General features: G+C 43.3%; 2 protein-coding genes across 3 annotated transcripts in view; one reads left to right on the top strand and one right to left on the bottom strand.

Annotated features, from left to right (window-relative positions):
* LOC125457652 (carboxypeptidase B-like) overlaps nt 1-27606 on the top strand; it is a 66450-nt gene that overhangs the window by 32192 nt on the left and 6652 nt on the right. The window lies entirely within an intron of this gene.
* LOC125457651 (carboxypeptidase B-like) lies at nt 253-27354 on the bottom strand. Of its 2 annotated transcripts, none has more exons than XM_048542182.2 (11): nt 27242-27354; nt 17623-17698; nt 17417-17541; nt 17207-17309; nt 14568-14669; nt 14337-14441; nt 14121-14231; nt 10625-10715; nt 9823-10025; nt 6117-6201; nt 253-1821 (listed from the first exon to the last, which is right to left on the bottom strand). In XM_048542182.2, exons 3-11 carry the CDS (start codon nt 17488-17490, stop codon nt 1634-1636), a joined length of 1062 nt encoding a protein of 353 aa, XP_048398139.1. In that variant the 5' UTR covers nt 17491-17541; nt 17623-17698; nt 27242-27354; the 3' UTR covers nt 253-1633. The 2 variants fall into 2 exon arrangements, with proteins under 2 accessions (XP_048398139.1, XP_048398138.1); XM_048542181.1 differs by lacking the exon at nt 27242-27354 and adding an exon at nt 17787-18024.

Raw genomic sequence — 27606 nt, 5'->3', positions numbered from 1 at the left:
CCCGTGTCCCACAAGTGAATTTTGAAGAAAATAAAAACCGAAAGAACTGCGGGTGCTGTAAATCAGGAGCAGAAACAGAAGTTGCTGGAAAGGCTCAGCAGGTCTGGCAGCATCTGTGAAGAAAAAAATCAGAGTTAACGTTTCGGCTCTGGTGACCCTTCCTCAGAACAGGAAAGGTCATCACGTCTGAAAAGTTAACCCTGACTTTTTTCTTCGCAGATGTTGCCAGACCTGCTGAGCTTTTCTAGCAACTTCTGTTCCTGTTCCTGAATTTTGAAGAAGTCTTGTATTAGCCGTTTGGAGCTTTGCATTGGGATAGCCAATCAGGACACTGATAGGTGAACCAACCAGGGAGCAATAAGTTATTCCTTTGCAAAATATATTTTGGATATTTAGAAAAAAGGCAGGCAGAGGACCATAGCAGGGTGCATGGCCCTGATGGCAGACTGGATCAGGGGAGGACTACTTTCAGTGGAAGGCAGGAAAATGAGAGAAAATCTCATGGAAAGGTATAAAATTCCAACAAGACTAGGCAGGGTAAGTGCAGGAAGATGTTCCCATTAACTACAGAATGCAGAACCAAGGGGTCAGAGTTTAAGTATATGGGATTGGCCATTTAAGAATAAGATGAGGAGTAATGTCTTCACCCAGAGAGTGGTGAGCCTGTGGAATTCTCTGCCACACAAAGTGGTTGAGGCTAAAACCCTGAATGCTTTCAATAAGGAGTTAGATCTAGTTCTTAAGGTTAAAGGGATCAAAGGGTATGGAGGTGAAAGCAGGAACAGGGCCTTGATGATCAGCCATGATCATACTGAATGGCAGGGCAGGCCTTAATTATTTTAGTTAAGGCAGAAGATTCTTGATTACTAAAGGAGTAAAGGATTATCGGAGATAGGCATTGAGGTTAAAATCAGGGCAGCCACCATCACATTGAATGGCAGAGCAGGCCTCGAACAGCCAAACGGCCTACTCCTGCTCCTATTCTCTCCTCAGTAACATGCAGGGGCCTGCATTCATTGAGCTGCACTTACTGACAAACAAGGGGGTCAAAGGGTATTTGAGGTGAGAGTGAACCTGGGGTTGTGACTGCCCAATCACGGCTGATCTTATTGAATGGCAGAGCAGACTTGAGGGGGCTGAATGGCCTACTCCTGCTCCTAACTTGTGTTTACTGCATCTCAAAAATGTCATGCTGGTGCAGTCCTAGGATTTGACGCACTCTCAAATCTTTAACCCATATTTTAGTTCAAGTCTGGCACCATTGGTTTGTATTGAGGAACTTTCTCTCTTTCATTTTACCTGTGTTATGCGATCCTGAGGCACAGCAGGATAGAAAATCCTCATGGGCATTTGCACAATTGGGAATCTAAGATACTGGCCCCATGGTTCTTGTTATAAGTCCCCCATCTGCATCCTTCAACTGTGACCCCTGGTTTTGAACTCCCCAGTCACTAGGAATGTTGCCCACACTCGCACTGTCAATCATCCTATTCAGAATGTTCCTGCTCTACCTTTCATTTGCATTCTGTGCGCTATTAACTTTTTAACAAAAATATCTTGAATGCTTCCACCTGCAAGGATTTCAGCTCTAAGCTTTAAAAAGTGAGCCAAGAGACATCATTCAGTCCACGCATTAGTACAGATGGTTGAGAACATAAGTGGCGATGTAGTTGATAGCCAACATGGTTTCTTCACAGGTTGGCCTGATCTGAGTTTCAGGCAACAGGAAACCATATTTGCCTGTATCACGGAGTTCAAAGGTGAACGAATACTTGATACCAAGGTCATAGGCCCAGTCATCCGAACCACCAGAAGCGAGATCTAGTGTAAAAAAAAATTTTTGAAAAGTCAGTGAAGCGATTTTTATTAAAGGATGTGTCACATAGAGACCAGGTTATCTACCCCAATCCTCGATACCCATTGGACAGGACTTTGGATATCACACAGGGGCTGTTGAGTGCTATACTACTCAATGTTACGTTTTTCTTTTAATTCATTTTTGAGGAATGTGGGCATTTCTTGCCCATCCCTAGTTGCCCTTGAGAAGCTGTTGGTGGCATGTACAGGTGCCTTTAGTGGGTTTTAGACATTCCACAAAGATTGAAAGCACCATTTATCTTTCCTCTCAGATCTATGTTCGTGTTCTTGTGAAGCATTGAATTGAATCAAGCTGCAGACTTCACGTTTAGCCATGGATTTCAAGGGGGAGGGAGGAAGCGTTAAAATATCAAAGTTAACACAGTGTGGAACAAAAACAAAGTTGCTGGAAAAGTTCAGCAGATCTTGCAGCATCTGTGAAGGAAAAAACAGAGTTAACATTTCAGGTCCGGTGACCCTTCCTCAGAAGAGTCCCGCCCCAAAACATCAACATTCCTGCTTTTCTGATGCTGCCTGGCCTGCTGTGTTCCTCCAGCTCCACACTGTGTTATCTCCGACTCCAGCACCGGCAGGTCTTACTATCCCATTTAAAATATAAAAGCTGTGCTGCTCAAGTTAGGTTTGGAACTTGAAAACCTACTCAGGTTCTCCAGCTGTAGCCACCCAGGTTTCCTCACTCCACCTGTACTCAAAAAGAGTTCCCCCTGCCTCTGGGGAGGGTGTGTCTTAAATACACTCAGTGTTCACCTTAATAATCGGAGATAATGGGAACTGCAGATGCTGGAGATTCCAAGATAATAAAATGTGAGGCTGGATGAACACAGCAGGCCAAGCAGCATCCCAGGAGCACAAAAGCTGACGTTTCGGGCCTAGAACCTTGGTTAGATACAGCCTGGGCTGGATAGACTTGAATTGATTTTCTCAAGAGTTGAGGCCTGAGGGGGGGCATGACGGAGGTATATAAGAATATGAGGGATGTAGATAGGGTGGACAGAGAGCAGCTGTTCCACTTCATTGAGGGGTCAACCACAAGGGGGGATAGTTTTAGGTAAGGTGCAGGAGATTCACTCAGTGGGTGGTGGGAATCTGGAGTGCACTGCCTTTAAAAAAAATTTGGATGAGCACTTGAAATATCCTAACATTCAAGGATATGGGACAAGTGCAGGGAATTGGGATTAGCGCCCCTTTATTGGTCATTATGTCAGTGCAGGCTCGATGGGTCAAAGGGCCTTTTCTGCACTGTCAATTTATGAAATCAGCAGAGCCCTGAACAATAGAGTCAGGGTTCAGAGGGGGTGACATTCCAGGAGGAATGTGGGAGAGCAGGATGGTGCTGAGCCCAGACTGATAATGAGCCTCCAGAGTCATCCGACAGGTAGCAAACCTTGATGATCCAATGGGAAGTGGTTGGAGATTGAGCAAAGCTCCCAAACAGAGAGCTCCTGTTGGAATGGACAATGGAGGCATCCACCTGGCCATGCCATCTTCACCCAGAGAGTGACTGGTCTGTGGAAATCTGTCACAGGGAGAGATTGAGGCCAAAATACTGAAAGTTTCCAAGGAGGAGGAGTTAGATATCATTCTCAGAACTAAAAGGGATCAAAGGGTATGGGGAGAAAGTGGGAACTGGGGACTGAGCTGATAATCATCCACAATTATACTGAATGGTGGAGCAGGGGCTCGAAGGGCTGAATGGTCCACTCTTGCTCCTGATTTCAATGTTTCTAGGAGTATTGCAATCTCCCTTGCTCTGCTACATGTGGCAGCCTCCACTAAGGCATTGGTTTCTTATATGGAGCCACATCAGCCTCTCAATGAAGGGTTCCTGGGTATAATTTTTGACGTACAGGCGCTTGACCCCATGCCAAGCACTGCCAGTGCAGGATAGCAGGTAAACCAGAGACCAAGGAGGGATTCAGACTGTCTACAGTGAGTCAGAATGAGCGTTCCTCATGTTGGCAGTGACTGTCAGTATCTGAAGCCTCCCCTCCTGATAATGGCAGTAGCCACCCTGCCAAGTGGCAGCAGTACATCAGAATGCCACAGTGCAGAAGTCACTGTGATGCTTGCACTCTCATGGCCTCAGAGGACACATGCGATGATACCCAGGCTAAAGTCAAACCTAGCTCCTAGCCCCAGCCTAGTTGAAAGCAAAGGGTGAGCAACAAAACACAGTGCTCTAAAAGGAGAAAAACACCATTCTGGTACACAAGTGATGTGTAGTGTTACTCAGCTGTTTCTTATTGTGTTGTTTTCTGAACCACGTTTGTGTGGTGCTTACAAGTTATTCTGTTGTTCCATGTTCGGCTCCAAAACAAGGGCACATGTGTCTGGATTTTCAGGTGCAGCTGTGTGCACTGAGAGGTTTTAAGATGTCAGGGTAACGATCTTATAAAGGGGCCTATCCAAAGGTCTTAAAGTGACTCCTTTCCAATGTGCAAGGAGGCCTGCGACCCCCTGTTGGAAATGCCTCAGGTTCGGAGTCTATGTTCCCCTTTTCAGAGCCAGAGTCATTAAGGTCGACAGCATGGAAACAGGCCTTTTGGCCCCGCTTGCCCATGCTACCCAGTTTTCACAATTAATCTAGCCGCATTTGCCGGAGTTTGGCCCATAACCCTCCATACCTCTCCAGTCCATGTACCTGTCTAAATATTTCCTAAATGACAAAATCGTAATCACCTCCACCTTTACCTCTGGCAGCCTGTTCCTGACACTCCCTCCCTGAAAATCCTCTCCCTCGGGCCTAAATTCCAACGTAATTTGTAAATTTTCTTTCTTTCTAGTTTTGCAGGTTCTTTCCATGGCATGTGCCATTGCTGAGAGTGGGCAAACAGACCACTGTCAACGTCAAACAAGGAAGGTGCTACTTGTGTGATAGTACTGTAACCCGTACTTCAATTCCCATCCTCTTTTTAAGATAAAAACCTTTACTTTTGGGCCTTTTGAGTCTATTTCAAAGACAGCAAGTCACAGGCATTTGAACTGGCCAAGAGACTGTTCCTTATTCATTGCACTAATGAATGATGCCACTCACACTGCAGAAAGAACAGCAGCATGCAGGTTCACAAGAGGAGAAGCTACAAATTCATTGTGTTCTACTGGCAACACAATGAGATCTCTCAAAATTAATTGGCCTGACAAGACAGATCTTCCAGTGATTGGTGGGTACTGGGATTAGGGTTCTACTCTATCCCCTCTCCACTCCATGCATGCTTCATTAGCCAAAACGCTACAACTTTTAACACAGAGATATTGCAAGAGCATTTTCTCACTTAAATGGTGGAGCAGGCTTGATGGGCCGAATGGCTTCCTCCTGCTCATCCCTTCTATGTTTCTATGCTCCTATGTTTTTATGTTTACTTCTACACTGCTCTTTAAACTGAAATTCCTGATTGCTGTGCTGCATTTGTTGCTCTACTAAACATATACTTAATTTAAGTAACATAACATAGAACATAGAAGATAGGAGCAAGGGGATGCCATTTGGCCCTTCAAGCCTGCTCCGCCATTCTTCACAGTCATGGTTGATCATCTAACTCAATAGCCAAATCCTGCTTTCTCCCCAAAACCTTTGATCCCATTCTCCCCAAGTGCTATACCTAGTCGCCTCTTGAATATATTCAATGTTTTGGCATCAACTACTTCCGGTGTTAATTAATTCCACAGGCTCACCACTGTTTGGGTGAAGAAATGTCTCCTCCTCTCTGTCCTAAATTGCCTACCCCGAATCCTCACAATGTGACCCCTGGATCTGGGCACACCCAACATCAGGAACATCCTCCCTGCATCTACCCTGTCTAGTCCTGTTAGAATTTCGTTAAGTCTTCACGAGATCCCCCCTCATCCATCTGAGCTCCAGTGAAAACAATCCCAACCCAGTCAACCTGGGCTCATGTGTCAGACCCACCATCCCCGGAATCGGGCTTCACTGCACCCCTTCGAGAGCAAGAGCATCCTTCCTCGGAAACAAAGTCCAAAACTTTGTTCCCTCGTCCAAATTGTTAAAATATATTGTGTGAGCAGTTGGGGTTCCAGCTGGTGGCACCCCACTAGTTACTGCCTGCTGCTATATTCTCAGTGGTTATGTCAAACTCAATAGAAAGGCACTCCAATACAGTACAGCACTGTTACAGCACTAATACTTAGCGTAGGCTTGGAAATGGAGGCCACAAAAAAAAGTGCAATGTCAATATTCATTGTTAAGCATCATGAATCATTAAAAAAAACAAGGCGCTCACACATCGAACTAGATCCAGAGCCAAAGGTATACTCAGTTCCATAAAGGCTTTTCAAAGCCTGGACTGCATTCTGAGCGAGGTTAGCCTGAAAATAGAAACATGAAGTATCAAACCTGATTATTAAATATAACAAATATCACAATGCAAGACTCTGCATAGAAAGCCCCTGCTTCAAATTGCAACCAACTCACTCATTCACCCTCAAACTGTCCAAACATTAAGTGAGATAATGTCATAGAAATGTAAAGCACAGAAACAGACCCTTTGGTCCAACTCAGCCATGCTGATCAGATATCCTACATAAATCTAGTCCCATTTGCCAGCATCTGGCCCATATCCCTCTAAACCCTTCCCATTCATGTACCCATCCAGGTGCCTTTTAAATATTGTAATTGTACCAGCCTCCATCACTTCTTCTGGCAGCCCATTCCATACACACACCACGCTCTGTGTGAACAAGTTGTCTTCAGATCCCTTTTAAAACTTTCCCTTCTCACCTTAAACCTGTGCCTCTAGCTTTGGACTCCCCTACCCTGCGAAAAAGACCTTGGCTATTCACCATAATCATGCCCCTCATGAATTTATAAACCTCAATAAGGCCATCCCTCAAACTCAGGCACTCCAGGGAAAATAGCTCCAGCCTATTCAGCCGCTCATTAATAACACAAGATCTCCAACCCTGGCAACATCCTTGTAATTTTTTTTCTGCACCTTTTCAAGTTTAATAACAGATTTCCTATAGTAGAGGGACCGGAAGTGATAACTGTCCTGACAGAAAGCCTAACCCGCCACCCATCCAAAACCCACAAATCTGGAGCTAATCAATTTTACAATATCATCATGTACACTTTTCTGTTTCTCCACAGTAACTGTGAGTTGAAGATATGAAGACAGTAAGGACCGCAGATGCTGGAAGCTAGAGCCAATCAATGTGGAGCTGGAAAAGCACAGCAGTTCAGACAGCAGAGGAGCAGAGAAGCCAACATTTTGGACCAAAAGCCTCCATCAGGACTAGGGAGGGGATTGGGTCTGAAACATTGACTTTCCTGCTCTTTAGCCACTGTCTGACCTACTGTACTTTGCCAGCTCCACATTTATGTACACTGGAACGTAGTCTTTGTATAATTCAGCGCTGACGCATTGGCATGTGGTAGATTAAATTTAACGTAGCAAAGTGTGAAGTGATACCTTTCCAAAGGAAAAATAAGGAAAGCCAACATAAAATTGTTCAACAACAAAAACAGAAGTTGCTGGAAAAGCTCAGCAAGTCTGGCAGCATCTGTGAAGGAGAAAACAGAGTTAACGTTTCACGTCCTTTGGCCCTTCCTCAGAACCGGACCCGAAATGTCACTTTGTTTTTGTTCCTGATTTATAGCATCCGCAGTTCTTTCGGATTTTATAAAATTATTCAACCAAAGAGACAGAACTGGGCTGATTAAGCCAAGCTAACTTACTGTTTGGAATTCATAACGCTCCTTCCCGCCTCTTCAACCGTGCATACCTAGGTCTTTCTTAAGTTGCACATGGGGCTGCACAATTTGTACACAAATTGTGAAGGCTGCAGGACAAGCTGCTTTAAAAAATAATGTTCAAGGCATTCAGGATCTTAGGTTTTACAAATAGTGAGGAAAAATTGCAATAGTGAAGCTTTAGACAGGGGGCAGAGAAGAAATTCACCTGAATTTTACCAAGCTAGTGTAGGTGATGGTCAAGTGTTGTTATTACTGGACTAGAGGTCCAGACATGGCGATAATGTTCTGGGGACCCAGGCTCAAATCCTGCCATGGCAGATGGTGGAATTTGAATTCAGAAAATATCTGAAAGTAACAGCATTAAGATGACTATGAATCCATTGTCGATTCTCAGGTCAAACTCATTTAGCTCACTAATGCTCTTGGGGAAGGAAACTACCATCCTTAACTGGTCTGGTCTGCATGTGACTCCAGACCCACAGCAATGTGGTTGACTCGTTACTGCTCTGTGGGCAATTAGGGAAGGGCGTTAAATGCTGGTCTGGCCAGCTACTCCCTCATCCTGTAAATGACTTCTTTTTAAAAATGAGGAAATTCAGTTCTGTGGAAAGTTTGGAGAAACTGGGATTATTTTCCTTAGGGCACACAGTTTAGAAATTTAAGACAATAGTATTTAAAATTAGGAGTGATTTTGATTGGAACAGGTGAAATAAAACAAAACTGTTCACACTGAAAAGAAAATAGGCAAGAAATAGAAGGAAGTGAAGAGTTCTTTGTAGGTAGCTAGTTACAATGCCATTTTTACAAAAAGCTAAGGACACATTTTGTAACAAGGTCTGCCAAGTGGGCTATATAGAATGACTGGGTTAGCAGTCCCAATCAGGGAGCCCTGGCTGACAGATATTAGCAGGAGTGGCAGAGGTTCTGCTCACTCTAGGAGCTGGCTCTGAACTAGCTGAGTCAGTGTCATGTACTATGCACATGCAACTAAAGGGTGACTTGGTGACAGCATACTGGCCTTCGTGGAGTAGGTTCACATTTCTTCACTAAAAGGGTATTGAACTGAGAAATTCATGATCACAGAATGTTGTGGAAGCCAGGTCACTGAGTAAAAAGCTTGACATATTTTAAAAGCATCGAGGGAAATGGAGAGAAAGCAGGAATGTGGCATTGAGATGGAGGTTCAGCCAATAATTGATTTCCTAAGCAAAGGTGGAACAGCTTCAACAGGGCAATTGACCTGCTCGTGCTCTTAAAGGGGTGGTGAAAGCCAATTTAGGAGAATACTTTGAAAAGCATTTTGAATATATACCTCAGAGGGAAAACCATGCACAGCTCAAGGGTAGAGAACAGGGAAAGAGAGTATAATTTGCAACTCTGACAGCAAGCACAAGTTATGATAGGCTGAATGTCCTCCTTCTGTGCCGATGATTCTGTGCCATGCACAAAAACAGTAATTTCCAGTGAATGACAGATAATAAATGAAGCGGTGGCTACAACATTGTAATAGGATGCATCAAGGTCTATCCAAACTACACAGTTGTGACATGAGGACCAAGGAGCCAACATTGAAACACAGGAGACAGGAGCAGGAGTAAGCTGTTCAGTCCGAGGTGTATGCTGCCATCCATTATGATCATTGCTGATTATCGAGCTCAATACCGTAATCCTATCCTCCCCCATATCCCTTGACCCTTTGAGCTACAAGAGTGATAACAAAGTCCTTGTTGAAAACACGCTTTCGGCAGGTGGGGTGAAAATTCCACAGGTTCACCATTCTCTAGGGGAAGAAACTTTTCCTCAACCTAAAAAGTTTAGCCCTTTTCCTCAAACTACGAACCCCTGATTCTGGATTCTCCCACCATTGAGAACATCCTTCTTGCATCCAACCAGTCTCGACCTGTTTAGAATTTTATAGGTTTCTACAAGACTCCTGCTCAATCTTCTAAATTCCAGTGAATACAATTGTAACTGACTCAGATTCCCTTCATACGTCAGTCCTGCTATTCCAAGGAATCAATTTGGTAAGCCTACCAACTGTTATTCCAGACTTTGTTGAATCCAAGCATTACCACCTGCCTCTGTGGGATTCAACCTGATGACCCTAGAACATTAACCTAAAGTTCTGCACTACCAGTCTGATGTCATTGCCACTATATCAATCCCCTTAGTGTAATAATCAATGAAATTGCTTTAATAAATTATGAGTTCTTTTCTGAGATGCAATTACCTACCAGTTCATTATCGTTAAATGCCAATGAGTAAGTGTAGGAGTATGGGAACAAACATTTCTGTGCATATGAATGAATTGTGAGATAAGCCTTGATGACTGAACTGTGGTTACGGATGAAGTCTGCAACTGCCTTGACCTCCTTTTCAGATTCTGCATATGGTCCGCAGTAGATTGAAGAACATGGGTTCCTTGAGGATCCGCTAGCTGTAGGTTAAACAGATACGAGACAGTTACAATTGTAATCTTCTACTTTTATCATTATCTACCTCTTCCCCAAGTAGTGAATCATCAATAAACAGCCATGTCATCCACCCACATGTATGATGACCTCCTAGCCACCACCTCAGGCATTCTCACTTGATGTTTGTGTCAAGATGCTGGGGAACATGGGTATGTTGTGGGTACCCAGCCCGCTCACTTCCTTTAACTTGTAGTTCTCAGGCCCCACCACATGAAGAATGGGCCCAGAACAGTGTTGAGCTGGGCTCATAATTTTCCAGATGGAGAGAGACAGAGTCTTCATCAAGTTCTTTAGGCTCTAGCTATACTTCAGTTCTTTCAAAGCACATTGCATGAGGTATAGTTTGGATAGCTAGAGACTTGGGATCAATTCCAGGCCACATTCAGCATTTCAATGTGCCCTTTGGCACTAATGCAGTGGGAATGGGAGGCGATGTATAAGTCATTTTAATTCTTCAACAAGAAGTCTCACAAGTTTAGGTAAGCACAAAACTGTTTCTCTCCAAATTTGAGAGCATACCATCACACTCCATTAAACAGTATCTTAAAATACGGGAACTTACTACACCATTCAGCATTGAAGTTTCTGTTTGGATCAGTTCCTACACAGTCAGAGTTAAAATTCTTGGATCTGGTCTTCCTCCAAAGTCGATCCTATTGATAGAAACAGCGAGCAGGTGCATAGATAGATAACACCGTCACCTGCTTGTTATCAATAGACACATCTTCATACAGCAAATGGTGTAATAAGATCTTAATCCAGTGCAGTATCTATGGTGAGGAAAATATCCTTTTGCCTTTTTGGCATGTTAATTGGCACCATTTGCCATCCCATCGCACGATAAATGTGTGACAAACTCTGGAATTTCTTTCTTTCTTTAGACTATCCATTCTCTTTACCATGCATTCTTCCTTCAAGATATTAAAACTTCCCTCCTTGACCATTTTTTTGTTACTTGTCTTATTAGCTTCTTGAGAGATTTGGGGCCAAAATCTTCCCTGACAAAACTCCTGTGAAGTATATTAGTATTAAGGTTGGGCCATCCTAGCAAAGTGTAGTTGCATGAATGAAAATGACAAGGCTATGGGGTGACAAAATGGGTTTAAGTCTCACCTATACAACAATACTGAATGATTTCAAGAATGAGTTGGATATTGAACTTGGGGCTAAAGACAAAGTATTTGGGGAAAAGGAGGAACAGGGTATTGAGTGGACTGATCAGCTATGGTCATAATCAATGGCTGAGAAGGCTCAAAGGGCAGATGGCTGACTCTTGCTCCTATTTTCTATACTTCTATGTTTCATTGGGGCTGAACGGCCTTCTTTTGTGCTGTATATGTACAAAAATAGATGACTTTAGACAAAGTCATTGAATTATTTGGTGACCATAAATGCTTCTGCAACTTAAGAAGAGATCAGGGAACATTATGCAGGCCCAAGTCAGCATTGTTTAATGGGGAGAAATGGGGTTGGAAGGTCAGCTCAGGGACTGATACAAACCAAAACTACAAGAGTGTCATTCACTCTCAGACAATGGCCAAGGGAGAGAAACTGAGTCTTTATTCGTGTGTCAGAGATAATGGGAACTGCGGATGCTGGAGAATTCGAGATAACAAAGTGTGAAGCTGGATGAACACAGCAGGCCAAGCAGCATCTTACGAGCACAAAAGCTAATGTTTCGGGCCTAGATCCTTCATCAGAAAAGCGGGAATAGGGAGTGGGTTCTGAAATAAATAGGGATGGAGGGGGAGGCGGATCGAAGATTGATACAGAAGAAGGTAGGTGGAGAGGAGACAGTTAAGTTAAAGGGGCGGGGATTGAGTCTGTAGTGATGAGTGTAGGTGGGAAGGTAGGGAAGGGATACGTCAGCACGGGGAGGACAGGCAGGTCAAGGGGACAGGATGAGGTTAGAAGGTAGGAAATGGAGGCGCGGCTTGAGGTAAGAAGAGGGCATGTCATCCAAGGAATGGGAGGGGGACTTGAAATGGTTCGCGACTGGGAAGTGTAGTTGTTTATTGCAAACCGAGCGTAGGTGTTCTGCAAAGCGGTCCCCAAGCCTCTGTTTGTTGTCCCCAGTATAGAGGAAGCCACAACGGGTACAGTGGATGCAGTATACCACATTGGCAGATGTGCAGGTGAACATCTGCTTGACATGGAAATTCATCTTGGGGCCTGGGATGGGGGTGAGGGAGGTGGTGTGGGGGCAACTGTAGCACTTCCTGTGGTTGCAGGGGAAGGTGCTGGGTGTGGTGGGGTTGGAGGGAAGTGTGGAGCAGACAAAGGAATCACGGAGAGAATGGTCCCTCCAGAAGGCAGACAAGGGTGGGGATGGAAAAATGTCTTGGGTGGTGGGGTCGGATTGTAGGTGGCGGAAGTGTTGGAGGATGATGTGTTGTATCAGGAGTTTGGTGGGGTGGTATGTGAGGATGAGGAGGATTCTCTTTTGGCGGTTATTGAGGGGACTGGGTGTGAGGGATGAGTTGTGAGAAATGCGGGAGACATGGTCGAGGACGTTCTCGACCACTGAGGGGGTGGGGGAAGTTGTGGATCTTGAAAAACGAGGACATCTGAGATGCACAGGAGTGGAATGCCTCATCCTGGGAGCAGATGCGGAGTTGAAGGAATTGGGAAGAGGGGATGGAATTTTTTCAGGAAAGTGCATGGGAGGAGGTGTATTTGAGATAGCTGTGGGAGTTGGTGGGCTTGAAATGGATATTGGTTTCTAGGTGGTTGCCTGAGATGGAGACAGAGAGGTCCAGGAAGGTGAGGGATGTGTTGGAGATAATCCAGGTGAACTTGAGGTTGGGGAGGAAGGTGTTGGTGAAGTGGATGAATTGTTCGAGCTCCTCTTGGGAGCACGAGGTGGAGCCGATACAGTCACAATGTAGTGGAGGAACAGGTGGGGTTTAGGGCCAGTGTAGGTACGGAAGAGGGATTGTTCCACGTAACCTACAAAGAGGCAGGCATAGCTTGGGCCCATGCGGGTACCCATGGCCACCCCCTTTGTCTGTAGCAAGTGGGAGGAATTGAAAGAGCAGTTGTTGAGGGGGAGGATGAGTTCAGCTAGGCGGATGAGGGCGTTGGTGTAGGGAGACTGGTCGGGCCTGTGGGACAGGAAGAAGCAGAGAGCCTTTTGGCCATCTGCATTGGTAATGCACGTGTATAGGGACTGGACGTCCATGGTGCTGGGAGGAGGTGGAGGGCGTGGTGATGTCACGGACGTAGTTCCTGGACCAAGTCAACCATTTCAAGTCCCCCTCCCATTCCTTTGATGACATGCCCATCCTGGGCCTCCTGTAGTGCCACAACGATGCTACCCAAAGGTTGCAGGAACAGCACCTCATATTCCGCTGGGAACCCTGCAGCCCAAGGTATCAATGTGAATTTCACAGCTTCAAAGTCTCTCCTCCCCCCACTGTATCCCAAAACCAGCCCAGCTCGTCCCCGCCTCCCTAACCTGTTCTTCCTCTCACCTAACCCCGCCTCCCACCTCAACCCACACCTCCATTTCCTACCTTCTAACCTCATCCCGCCCCCTCGACCTATGTGTCCTCCCTGGACTGACCTATCCCCTCCCTACCTACACTCTCCATCCCCACCCCTTTAACCTGTCTGTCTCCTCTCCACCTATCTTCTCTTCTATCCATCTTCGATCTGCCTCCCCTCTCTCCCTATTTATTTCAGAACCCTCTCCCCATCCCCCTTTTCTGATGAAGGATCTCGGCCCGAAACATTAGCTTTTGTGCTCCTAAGATGCTGCTTGGCCTGCTGTGTTCATCCAGCCCCACACTTTGTCATCTCTTTATCCATGTGTAATTCTCTCAGGTGATGTTGCTGACTGAGGGTCAGAAATTAGAAATTAGAAATTAGAAATTGGGACTGATCAAGAATCAATCCTCGGTGGACTTCATAAAAAACACTGCAGCAGAGAACAGACAATTTCAAGAAAATCCTTGGGCTGTAACTGGATTAATAGAAAGGAAACAAGAGAAAAGGCAATCCCAGATAGATGAAAATATTATCTCTATTATATCCCACGCAATGCGTCTGATCCTTACCTCAGTCCAAGAGTATACATAACCATCTACATTTACAACAGGAATAACCAGGAAATCCATCTCATTGACAATAGAGTTCAGAGGAGATCTTGTTCCATATGTTCTAACAGCCTGTAGAATGTATAAACCATTTTTATTGAACATTGAGAAGAAGGTGCATGCAATCTCTGTGTAAATAAATCCAACAAGTGGCAAAGTTTAGTTTGTGCTACGAACCTCTTTCACAAACCACTGGCAAAATGCTGGGGAGATCCATTCCCTGGCATGGGTCCCGCAGTCCATGAAGATGGCGGGTTTCGGAGAACCTGTTCTCTTGCCAACCTTTAACGATGTATTGGCAGATATCAATCAACCCTAAACTCGATCAAGCTTTCGCTACACAACACATCAGCAGGCTCAGGTGGAGACTTCACAGGCTGCCGCACCAATAATGAAACATAATCTTACCTGGAGGAGATAGATATTTCGTCCCTCATAGCTCTGCCCAATTACAAGCCGAGAAATTAAGTTTGGATTTTCTTTGGCAATGGTAGCAGTCCAGGATTCAATCTGCAAATGATTATCAAATTTGAGACACTCTGGAACACTTTTCATTATTGCGTTACAAAGATATTTTTTTGTTAGAGGAAAATATTTTGTTTATAAAGTACCTGTACTTATTTCACACAATTATCCAACTATTAAAATTTCCTCCAAGCCAACATGCTCCCAGAAAACTCCTTTCTTTGGTCTCTGGTGTTTTACGTATTCATAAGATTATATTGGATGTACAGCACAAAAACAGAATTCTCTCAGAATTTTCTCTTCAGGCTTTTTTCCTCTCTTGGGCTGCTGGAGTCACTTGTGAGACCATCGATTTTCTGAATTTGCCTTTTGCCAAGTGTATTTATGGGACGTTCCTATTTTGGAGCAGTTAATTAGTAATCGTTAGATTAGATTAGATTCCCTACAGTGTGGAAACAGGCCCTTTGGCACAAGTCCACACCGCCCCTTGAAGCATCCCATCCCAACCTGTCCCCTATAACCCACACACCCCTGAACACTACAGGCAATTTAGCATGGCCGATCCACCTAGCCTGCACATCTTTGGACTGTGGGAGGAAACCCACGCAGACACGGGGAGAATGTGCAAACTCCACACAGACGGTCACCCGAGGCTGGAATCGAATCCAGGCCCCTGGCACTGTGAGGCTGCAGTGCTAACCACTGAGCCACTGTGCCGCCCAAATTTTTGTATCTAGTATTCTATTAAATTTTCCAGTAGAGTTAGTTTATTCCAACTCCCTCTTTCTTTTGTTGCATTTTAACTGCAGGGGATGAATAAAGTGAGTTTTGCTTTAAATGCGATAGTTTGACCAATTGAATTGCACCTGGAATGCAACCCCTTACGCTAACTCTTAAAATAGGAAAAAATTTAGAGTTTGGACTATCTTCTGAATATTTTGACGGAGTTTGGTTTAGTCCATAACATGTTCTCCTTCAAGAGCTTGTCTAGCTTACCCTTAAATGCATCTATATTATTCACTTCAACCACCCCCAGTTGTATATAGTTCCACATTCTCATGACTCTTTGGGTAAAATGTTTTCCTGAATTCTATAGTGATGATTGTACATTGATAACCTCTAATAGTGCTCTTTCCCACAACAGGAAACATTCTGTCTGCAGCAACTGTATCAGAACCTCTCATTTTAAAGACCCATACGTCTCAGCCCTCTTATGTCAACTGAACAGAGGCCCAGCCTATCAATCCTTTCCAAGATGTTTATAATACACATATATACAGGCAGACATTTCTGGGATTAAACTTGTAAATCTTCTCTGTGTCTTTTCCAGTGTCCTTCTATCCATTCACACTATTGTGTGCATTGCTGGTTACAAAACTGTGGTCTAACCAAGATTCAATAGAGGTTTAGCATAACTTTGCTATGATCTAATTTTATTCCTCTAGCAATAGGTTTATTGGATTTATTCCTCCTGGCCTTGCTAACTTGTGACACAACTTTCAATAATGGCTTACCTGTACTTCAAGATCCTTTTGTTCCTTTACCTCATCTAAACTTGTAATACATGACTCCTTTTCCCCTCTACGAACCTATACTACCTAACATTTTATTGTTAAGTTTTATTTGCCAGTTCTTTGCCCAGTCTGCAAGTTTGTTGATATCATGTGATTTGTTACTACCCTTTGTCAATATTGACTATTCCTCCCAATTTGGTGTCAGATTCAACCACAGAGATTCTAATGTCCATGGTGTGCTGCATATAGGAGTCAGAGGCTTTAAATTTTCCACCTGTAGATGAAATTACCTACTTCAGGTTGACATTCCAAGGCAGCACAGAGGGACAGCTCTACTGGGAGAAGTGTTCTCTTTTCAGTGAACCATTTTCACCCTCACAGTTGGATGTAAAGATACGCCAAGGTAATGTTTCAATAGGGGAGTCCTCCCATTGCTGTGGGCTAACATTTCTCCATTAAATAAGTAAAACAAATGAAACTGGTCATTTACTACATGGTGTTTATAGGAACATTCTGTATATAAGTTGGCTACATTTCCTGTATTGCAACATCTGCACTGCGCAAGATCATGGAAAGCTCTTGATATATTCCAGTCTCCTTCTGTCTCTCCTGTGGTTATGTTATTAGTGAGAAAGTAATGTAGGAATGATTTTGGAGTCCATCATATAAAAAGGAAGTTTAGCGAGCACTATGAAAGACCCTGTCAAAGATCTGCTGCCTAGTGAAATTCAGCAATATCATCTGTCTGAACTTTCTGTTCCAAATATTTACCATGAGCTGTAATTGTCAGGAGGGAAAGCTATATTAATATAACACAGTGCTACTGGCTAATACCCATTTCAACCCATCTGTTGAACAACTAGAGCAGGCACATGAGGCCAAACTGGGCAGGTTTGAATAAACTGAAAACTGCAATCGGTACAAATGCAGCCAAAGAGAATTATAATTCAAAATGAATTGGGAAAACATATCAAGGCTGAATAGCTTCTTCCTATCCTGCTGGTCCTATCACTGGCAAAGCTCTCACAGCACACCTCAAAGAAAAATTGCAAACGTTTTAGTTTTTACCTGATCCCAGTTATGATAACTGCTGTAATCATAGCTAAATGACCGAGTCCTTATTCGGTCGAACTGGTTCTCAATCAAGATTTGCAAGTTCTCAGTTAATATCCTGTGAAAAGGAAGATATAGGGAATATCAACTTCTATTTTAATAGAAAAACATACAATGAGGAGATTATAACGTTTGGTGCAAGTTGATACAGGAACAGAAACTAACTCATATTTCAAACCAATCTTCTCCAGTTCAGCCTGGATATCCGAGACCCAATCAGCAGCCACCCTGAAATCCATAGCCTTCTCTGTGGTCACCAGGTCAATTGAATGTGGGTGCCACAACTCAGCCTGTGGACACAGAAACACCACAATTACTCGCTTAGCCTCAGTTCAGCAGCAGCCTGTGAGTTTAGCAAAACGAATTAGTACCTTCCCAGTGTGGGACACGTTCCTTAGAAACTGCAGGTGCAGGTCATTTTCCGCAGTCAGACGAAGCACTTTATCCCTATCAAGAATAAATAACATTAAATGTCAGACTTGGTGGATCTTACCGCCTCCGTCAATTTCACGGCACACGCAGAGAAATTCCTCACCCTTCGTAGAGTTCAGCAGAAGCGGAGCCTGCAACTGCTACAATTAAACCCAGTAGCAAAAGTGTATGCATAGTTTTTTTTTTATTTCCCAGGATTGTAGGAGACACTCAGTTCAGATTGTGCACGTTAATACCATTTCCAAAATCCAGACCAATCAGTCGCCTACTATTTGTAACACAACATCTTATTTCCGGTTCAGTATCGCAGTTTGCGCATGATGTATTTGCAAGCAATCAGGTGTTTTCTCAAAAGTGCTTTTAGGTGTGGGCGAGCAATTTATCGTGGAAGAATCTAGCATTTCACCACATTCAGCTCCTCCCCTGTTCAGCTATGACCAGCATTAGCTGGATTGCCACTATTTTGCTCTTTCAATTCATGTCATTCCATTTCTAAAGCATTTCAGAAAGTCCTGACTAATAAGGAAGCTGGTGGAGTTTTACTGCAAGGACTGGATGCATGGATATGCTACCAGCAACATCAAAAGTTAATTTACTGTCAGCTGAGTATAAACTGTATTCACATTACCTTTCTGGTGGTAAGTAACACCAGCTCCTGCCATTTGTGGTGTTTTTGGGGTTTCTAAAAGGAAAGCTATTAACTAACACAGCAAATCTCTCTCCCATTGCAATCCTCTCTCCACCTATCTTCTTTACTCTCCATCTTCGGTCCGCCTCCCCCTCTCTCCCTATTTATTCCAGTTCCCTCCCCCCATCCCCCTCTCTGATGAAGGGTCTAGGCCCGAAACGTCAGCTTTTGTGCTCCTGAGATGCTGCTTGGCCTGATGTGTTCATCCAGCCTCACATTTTATTATCTTAAGCTTACTTTGCTGTTAGACATGGGCACAGTCATCATCGCTTACGTCTTTAAGTCACACATTTGTGAACTCAGAGACTTATAGAGTCAGAGCATTGTAGAATCACACAGCACAAAAACAAACCCTTTGATCCAACCAGCCCATGCCGACCATGTTCCGAAACTAAACTAGTCCCACCTTCCTGCGCTTGGCCCATATCCCTCCAAACATTTCTTCTTTATGTACTTATCCGAATGTTATTTTTAATTGTTGTAACTGCACCCACATCCATCACTTCCTCTGGAAGTTCATTCCATATTTAAAAAATTGGTCTTTTTAAAATCTTTTTACCTTTCACTTTAAAAATATGCCCCCTAGTCTTGAAATTCCCCCACCCCAGGGAAAAGTCACCTTATCTATACACCATCATGACTTTATAAACCTCTATAAGGTCACCTCTCAACCTCCTATGCGCCAGTTAAAAAAGATTCCAGCCTATCTGGACTTGAACGAATATGCTTCAAAGGTCATACTACAGGCTGCCATCTTGAGGTGAATGTAAGAAATTCCACAGTATTATTTCAAAGAGGAGCGTGGAATTTCTCCCTGGTGACCTGCACAATGTAGATCCTCCACCATTACAATAATTAGGCATAGCTGACTATTACACGATCACTGTTTGTTGGATCTTGCTGTGCATGGTGCTTTGCATTTCTTACAATGTAACAATATATCATTTCTTCAAAAAAATTGGCTGTAAAGCAGTTTGGGACACCCTGCTGTTACAAAAGGTGCTACATCAATGCACATTATTTCTTCCTTTGTTAAGGTAGACAGAAGTCTGTCCATTACATTTCAATGACAGGGCTTTCCCTGAGAAACTTTGAGAAATCATGGGTGAACATATCATTGCACTGGTTCTGGGATGTTGATCAGTATCATTAGACTCAGCATCAAGAGCCAGTGGAACCTAAACAGAAATTGCTGGAAAAGCTCAACAGGTCTGGCAGTACCTGTGGAGAAAAAAAAAATCAGTTAATGTTTCAGGTCTGATGACACTTCCTCAGAATTGGAACCTGTTGAGCATTACTTAAAACACACATTGCCATTACAGCCTGCCGTCTGATCCTCAGTAACCGGAAAGCCATAAAACTAATTCAAAGACTGGCATTTTTTTGAGCTCAGTAGTTTCTTGTGTACCACTTCGATTTGTCACTGGGAGGCTGGAATATAGCCAATGTTGGCAGACAGAAGGACTGGGTCCAGCAACACAGAGAAAAACAAGACAGAACATTGAGCTATTTAAAGTTTAGATGTACTATCCTGGGTTTCTGTCAGGACCACTGGAGAGATGGGTGGCTCTCCTCATTCTATGCTTGGTGCTTCATTAACTTTGGCATGAGTTAGGGAGGGGGTATCTTGGCAAGTAGTGGAATTGTAGTGCGTTGTATTATTGGTACAAAAGTAACACTGTACATTTTTAACAAGACAGCATCTGTCAGGCACAAAGCCAGTTACATTGCAGTCAGAAACAAAAACAGAAATTGCTGGAGAAACTCAGGGCGCGTGGCAGCAACAATGGAGAGAAATGGTTAACATCTCAGGTCCAGCGACCCTTCTTCAGTCAAAGTTACTATGAACAGTCATTGCTTTGCTTCATCAGAGTTGGTTTTTGGGGACATTACTTGTTGAGTCTTAGAGTCATAGAACTGTACAGCATGGAAACATCCTTCAATCCAACTCAACCACGCTGACCAGATATCCTAAATTAATCTGGTCCCACTTGACAGCATTTGGCCCATATCCCTCTGAACCCTGCCTATTCAGAAACCCAGTCAGATGCCTTTTAAATGTTGTAATTGTACCAGCGTCCACCACTTTCTCTGGCAGCTCATTTCATACACACACCACCTGCTGCAAGAAAAAGTTACCCCTTAGGTTCCTTTTAATTCTTTGCCCTCTCCTTTTGAACCTATGTCCTCTTGTTTTGGACTCCCCTACCCTAGGGAAAAGACTATGGCTATTTACCCTATCCATGTTCCTCATGATTTTATAAATTTCTGTAAGGCCATCCCCTCAAAATCTGGCACTCCACAGAAAATAGCTCCAGCCCCAGCCCCATCCCCATCCTATAGCTCAAATACTTCTACCTTGGCAACATCCATGTAAATATTTTCTGCATTTTTTCAAGTTTCACGACATCCTTCCTGTGGCAGGGAGACCAAAATTGTATGCAGTATTCCAAAAGTGGCCGAACCAATGACCTATACAGCCGCACATGACCTCCCAACACCTATACTCAATGCAGTGGCCAACAAAGGCAGGCATGCTAAACTCTGAATTGAATTCCCCTATCTGTCAATGCAGTTCCCTTCTTTGGGGAGTTCTCTTGGCCATAGCAGATGGATGAGGAGGACATATGGTTGGAATATCTATATGTGTTAAATTGCATCTTATCTCTAACAAAGACTAAACAGTCATGCAAACAGAACTGTGTCCTCAAAAAAGTATTATCTTGCTCCCCATAATACTTTTGGCACCCAAGATTTTCCTCACAACAGAATGTAGGAAAATACAACATTGAGCTGTTGTTAACTACACCTGGGAGATTAGTTACAAGAAAACTATCTCTATGTGGCATCTGTTCAAGCAGCTGTGGACCCAAATCATAGTTGATAAGGCTACATCCATCACGAAATTGGTAATAAAGGAAGTGTTACAAAAAGAAATTATTTTGTTACTTAATGTGGAAAGTGCTTTACTGCCTTCTAGGGCCTGTGGCATGAATCATCTATGTAGATCCTCAATAATATCCACACGCACAGTTTGGGACTTGAGGCTTGCTTGTGCGATTAAGTTTAATATTTTGTCAGTAATGAATGAAGTAAGTTCTCAACCATATTATTGTCTCAGGTTAACCGAAGCTGTTTTGTAGCGAAAGAGACACGGCCAATAGTTTGACATAGGTAAGAGCTTAAATGTAGTTGTTGTTTGAACTTTGAATTGGAGGCAGGCCAAATCTGATTTAATGAGACTTTATGGCAGCGGAGGTGATAAAGTTACTGTTTAGGTACTTGAACAATGAGTAATTGAGGAGAGAACTGTCTCATATTTCATAAGGCATGGTGCTGTTGGTGACATCCCTGTAATAAAGTTTCAAAGCCAAGTTTGTTCACTGCAAACCGGAAACCCATTTGCAACAAGTAGAGGTTTTCAAAAAGATTACAAACAGTTGAAAGACACTTCCAAGATGATCAGGACAGAGACCAGAAAAATGCACAGATGGTGAACAATTGGACAGTCCTGTCCTGTGAGGTGAAAGTTGCTACTCGTGCCTGTTCAAAATAAATGGACAAGCATGAAAGAATAGTGAGTGTGGCTCTCATACTGAACAGGTCTCTGTAGCATTGCGGACAATCTCAGTGCATGGACAGCAAAGGGTCAGATAGTGTCCGCAAGAAACTATATGTCTGCTGAAAGCTTTCTGTTTATAATGGGTGCTGTGCCGACAAAAGCAGCAAGAGACTTTACCAAAAAGACAGAGGCTGCAGAATCTTTAGATATTTTAAAGTAGCAGTAAATGGACTATTGGTTACTATAAGTGGATCAACGATTATCATGGATGTGCAGAAATGTTTAGTTGAGTTCAGCCATGCTCTAATTAAATGCTGGAGCAGGCTCAAAGGGCTGAATGGCCTACTCTTGTTCCTTGTTCGAATGTTTGTTTGCTTTGGGGTAACCATTTTGGATCGCGGAGGTGGGGAGGGTCAAAGGATGTCACATCGCTCCAAGGAAAGGACTTACCACATCAGTAATGGGTGTCGCTGCTCAGATGGGCAAATGCCAGGAAAGAGGTGAAATTATAACCAAAGCAGGAATTCTTCACAAAAGACCCTTCGGATGGATTGGATAAAGGTGTCAAGGACATTTAACATAGAGTGTTATATCCAGGACATGGCAGCTTATTTCAAAAAATCTTTCTTATTTCAAAAAAATCTTTACATGCATACATAATTACTAAATCGGTTCAGTTCTGAACAGTAGCATGGTACAGTACTGCAAGCTTGCGGGGCCGAAGGGCCTAGTCCTGTGATGTAATTTTCTTTGTTCTTCTTTGTTCATATGAAGCAACAAGCAAACTGTGGAGCTTGGCTCTATCCAGCAAACAAACCAAAGGCATTCCTTACTCCTATAAGATTACATTTCTACATATTTGAGGCATCGGAACTGTCAGATAACTGAACAGACCCTCATTTACAGCCAGAAACTTCATAACATGGTCTTTCCTCACTGCACCTTGGCAGCAATTGCCCTGAGCTTTAGTGCATCCCTCAGCACATAGTCCTGGAGCCTGGACTATGCCAGTCTACAACACTCAGTCGAAGTCAACTCCTTGCTCTGGAAGACCAACAAGGTTTGGGCAGATCAAAGAGCATCTTTCACTGAATTGACGGTCCTCCAGATGCAATCGATGTTTGCATCATGTCAGAAATCAGATGACGCCAGGTTATAGTCCACCAGGTATATTTGAAATCACAAGCTTTCGCAGCATAGCCTCTTCATCAGGTAAAGTGAGAAGGAAGCACAGACAACTCAGAATTTATAGGCAGAGAGATCAAAAGATCATACAAATGGTGTGAGTGAAGTGTCAAATAACAAGTGTCTGCAGGAAATCAATAGTGCCAGATGGTGTGAGTAAAGTGTCAACAGCTGAATAACAAGCGAAGGGATGACCTATAATCCAACCAAATGAGACAGAGAGATAATTACAAAAAAATTAAAAATGAGGTGATGCTGGAGACGAACCAAATGGCTGAAATAACATGATAGGCACAAGGTTGCATGCTGAGGGCCTAATCAAAGTAACAAGTAATCCAAAACTGTATAAGCTAACTAAGGTGGAGAGATGATAAATTGTTATCAAGGTGATAGTGTCAAAACAGGACAGTAAGGAAGATTTGACAGATGCAGAACAGTGTACCATCACACATGGGAACATCACCCACCACTTTCATGGCAGATACTTGTGTGACTTGGCCAATGTTGCCTATCTCATATGCTGCAGGCAAGGGTGCCCTGAGGCATGGTACATTGGCAAAATCATGCAGACACTACAACTGTACATGAATGGACACTTCACAACAATCACCAGACAGGGATGTTCCCTCCAAATCGGGTCAAGGGCATTTAGCCTCCGATGTTCGGGTAAGCGTCCTCCAAGGCAGCCTTTGAGATACACAACAACGCAGAATCACCAAGCAGAACCTGCAAACCAAGCTCCATACTCATGAAGACAGCCTCAACTGTGATTGTGGATTTGTGTTGTGTTACAACTGACCTCACTACACAGTTCTGTATCTGTAAAATTTATTTATAATCGTACACAGGATGAGGATATCACTGGCCAGGCAGCATTTATTGCCCAGAGGACAGTTAAGAGTCAGCCACATTACTGTGGGTCTGAAGTCACATGTAGGCCAGACCAGGTAAGGATGGCATTTTCCTTCCCTAAAGGACATTAGAGAACTAGATGGGCTTTTCCAACAATCAACAATGGATTCATAGCCATCATTAGACTCTTAATTCCAGACTTTTTTAAGTGAATTCACATTCCACCATCTGCCATGGTGGGATTCAAACCCAGGCTCCCAGAAAATTTCCTGGTTCTCTGAATTAACTGCCAGAGATAATACCACTAGGCCATTGCCTTCCCTAGAAAATCTTCCTCACTGTTCTGTTTTGACACCATCACCTTGATAAGTTGTTATCATCTCTCTACCTTAATTAGTTTGTACTGTGTTGGATTACTTATTACTTCGGTTAGGCATGCAACTTTTACACTTATTATGTTGTTCCAGTCATTTGGCTTGTCGACAGCACAACATCATTTTTATTTTTTTTTTGTAATTATCTCTCTGCCTCATTTAAACGGATTATAGGTATCCCTTCACTTTTTATTCAGCTGTTGACATTTTACTCACACTGTCTGACACTTCTGTTCACCTGCAGAGGCTTATTATTCAATACTCCACTCACACCATTTGTATGATCTTTTGATCTCTCTGCCCATAAGTTCTGAGTTCTGTGTGCTTCCCTCTCACTTCATCTGATGAAGAGACTATGCTCCAAAAGCCTGTCATTTCAAATAACCTGGTGTCATCTGATTTTTGATCTTGTCCACCACAGCCCAATACCGGCATCTCTACATGTTTGTACTGCCTCAGGTCATCTGACATGCACCTCTGACACTGCCCTTTGTTAAACAAGAGATAATTAACCAAGGCCATCTGCTTTTTTTGTAAATTCGGGTAACTATAAAAGGTTCCATCACTTTAAATAAAGATGAACACTTTCAGTCCTGGTCAACTCTCATCTCAGTCAATCTCACTGACATTCAGACCTGAATGTTACCTCACATCGCCGTTTGTTGGACCTTGCTACCTGCATTCAAACAGCGATATTTACTTCCGTTTTCGACCCAAAGCTAGGTCTGACACACAACTTCACAATCTCCATCACATGTAGGGCAGGGGGAGTGTAGCTTCAAAGTCACAGTCACCAGAACTGAGATCAAAGCCTGCAGTGTCGTTACTATTCTGAGCCACACTGGCAATCCGGCAAACTTAGCCAAGAAACTTGGAACCATCCGATACGTTGCTATGGACACATACATTTTTACATTTTCTTAAATTCATTCACGGAATGAGGGCATCACTGGCTGGACCAGCACCATCACATTGCTATGGGTGAGGAGTCACACATAGACCAGACTGGGTAAGGATGGCAGATATCCTTCCCTAAAAGACAGTAGAGAACCATATGGGACAACCGTTTCATGGTCATCAGTAGATTCTTAATTTATGATATTATTAATCTCATCCACCGCACAGGTTTAGCGTTAGACCAGAACAAGTTTAGATTTAGGGTTAGGGTTAGAACATTCACTAAGTTTCTAGATTATTCACCTTGTGCTAATACCACTCGGTCATTGCCTCTTCAGCACATGTATGTTGTAACCTGGAGCTACAGATAGTGATTGCTGAGGCACTAATTGCTTTCCATTTCACAGCTGACCAGGAATCCCACTCGCTCATACTGCCTTTTGTTGGCTTATTTAGAAGGATGTTTAAATTAATCCTCAATCTATTGGGCCACATCGTGAATGCATCTGGCTTCGCTGTCAAGTCCTGGATCATGGTTTGATCCAAAAGCCCCTAGCGCAGGACCTCCCACCACAGTGCCTACCCTTCCAAAATAAAGTACTTTCTTAGCTTAAGAGCACTTTGAGATAGCGTCTTTCTCAAACTCAGGCTATCAAAATTCAAGATATTCTTAATTTGGCAAAAATCTGTGGGACTGTATCTGAAACCACACTGTCTCTCACCAACTAAAACACAACTACATCCAGTATGTGAAATTTAAAACATAATCATTATATATTTACATTCTTCTTTATTGATGTTAAACGACCAACTATTCTCTCATTAACACAGTCTTCGAGTACGGTGCCAGTCCCCAGTCCAAGTTAAGAGTCCAGCAACAATATGAGACTCGTTGAAAGATAAGTATAGTGTGTTTTCAAGCTTAAATGTTGGCGTGTTTCATCTCCACGGAGGTTGCGTGACCCATTGTGATCTCCAGCAATTTTTGTTATCAGTGCTTTCAAACAATCTGTGATCTTGCTACACGGGCAGTCGTGCCTGCATGTATTGTCAATATTTCCTAGTAAAACTGCTCAGATGCTATCAAACACCTCAGGAGTAGGGAGGACTTGAATCCAGACCCGCTGACTGAGGAGGTAGGGAACTACCGCTGTACCACAAGTGCCCAGTATTGGCTGGATTGTAAGTTAATTCATAGACAGTGCTTAATGTGAGTGGTCAACAACAGAGTAGGGGAGTCCAAAACTAGGTGGCAGAGGTTTAAGGTGACAGGGGAAAGATTTAAAAGCAACTTAAGGGGCAGCTTTTTCACACAGAGGGTAGTGTGTGTATGGAATGAGCTGCCAGGAAAGGTGGTGGAGGGTGGTACAATTACAACATTTAATGGCATCTGGATGAGTACAAGAACAGGACGGGTCTAGAGGGATATGGGCCAAATGCTGGCAAATGGGGCTAGATTAATTCGGATATCTGATCACCATGGACAAGTTGGGCTGAAGGGGCTGTTTCCGTGCTGTACATCTCTCAATCTCTAATTCTATCATTGCTTTATCACTCAACCATCAAGGTGCTATACAGTGAACTTGGATGGATTTTTTTTTGGCATCTTTTAATTCCTAGACTCCTATGCAATTTACACGAGTCTAAGATAAGGGCAAAGAAATGCAACTAACAAAGCAATATGTTAAATATTGCTATCCAGTCTTTTTAGATCAAAGGTTCCTTTAAGGAGCTGTCTACAATCTGCTAGCACCTCACACACGTTTGAACCTTCACCTGTGAAGTGCCCGTAAATGAAATTTCAGAATACCACTAACCGCACGGGTTCAATTCCCATTCCAACTGAAATAGACGAGGGATCTGCCTCCTCTTCCTGCCCCCGAGAGCAGAAGGCAATGGCAAACCATTGCTGACAACAAAAAAACCTGTCAGAATAAGCACCGAAGTTGAATTATTAGCAGAGTGAGCTACAGAGCTGCCTTCAGGCAGATCTCACTTACCATAGAGAACGTGCTGGCCTTGCTCAAACCTGTTAAGTATTCTAGGGGATTATCCTGTTCAAGTGAGCGCTCTGCAACAGAACTGAAAGGCAGCAGGCTCAAATATTTCTGGGAACCTTTTATAAAACCAAATAATAATCTGCTTGGAGCCTGTTAATAACCTGAATTGGGTGTGACTCTGTCAATACTAATTTCACCAATTGCTGTTTGTACAGGATGTGAGCTATGATTACATACATATGTTATTAACAAGTAATGCTTAACCACATCAAAATGGAAGTTTCTTGTGGTGCAGTGCTAATGTTCCCACCTCTCATCCAGAACGGCTGGATGAAAGTCCCAATGTGTATCACAGCATGTTGATT

The sequence above is a fragment of the Stegostoma tigrinum genome, chromosome 14, assembly GCF_030684315.1.
Source record: "Stegostoma tigrinum isolate sSteTig4 chromosome 14, sSteTig4.hap1, whole genome shotgun sequence".
Lineage (NCBI taxonomy): Eukaryota > Metazoa > Chordata > Chondrichthyes > Orectolobiformes > Stegostomatidae > Stegostoma > Stegostoma tigrinum.
This window is presented reverse-complemented; position numbering and strand designations above follow the sequence as displayed.

Bases quoted from the DNA above. Each gene is read 5' to 3' on its own strand.
- LOC125457651 (XM_048542181.1), bottom strand. From the start codon at position 17,857: ATGCATACACTTTTGCTACTGGGTTTAATTGTAGCAGTTGCAGGCTCC. The intron at 17,699-17,786 runs GTGAGGAATTTC...TATTCTTGATAG, and splicing joins TCTGCTGAACTCTACGAAGG to GGATAAAGTGCTTCGTCTGA. The intron at 14,232-14,336 runs GTTCGTAGCACA...TACATTCTACAG, and splicing joins GCCAGTGGTTTGTGAAAGAG to GCTGTTAGAACATATGGAAC.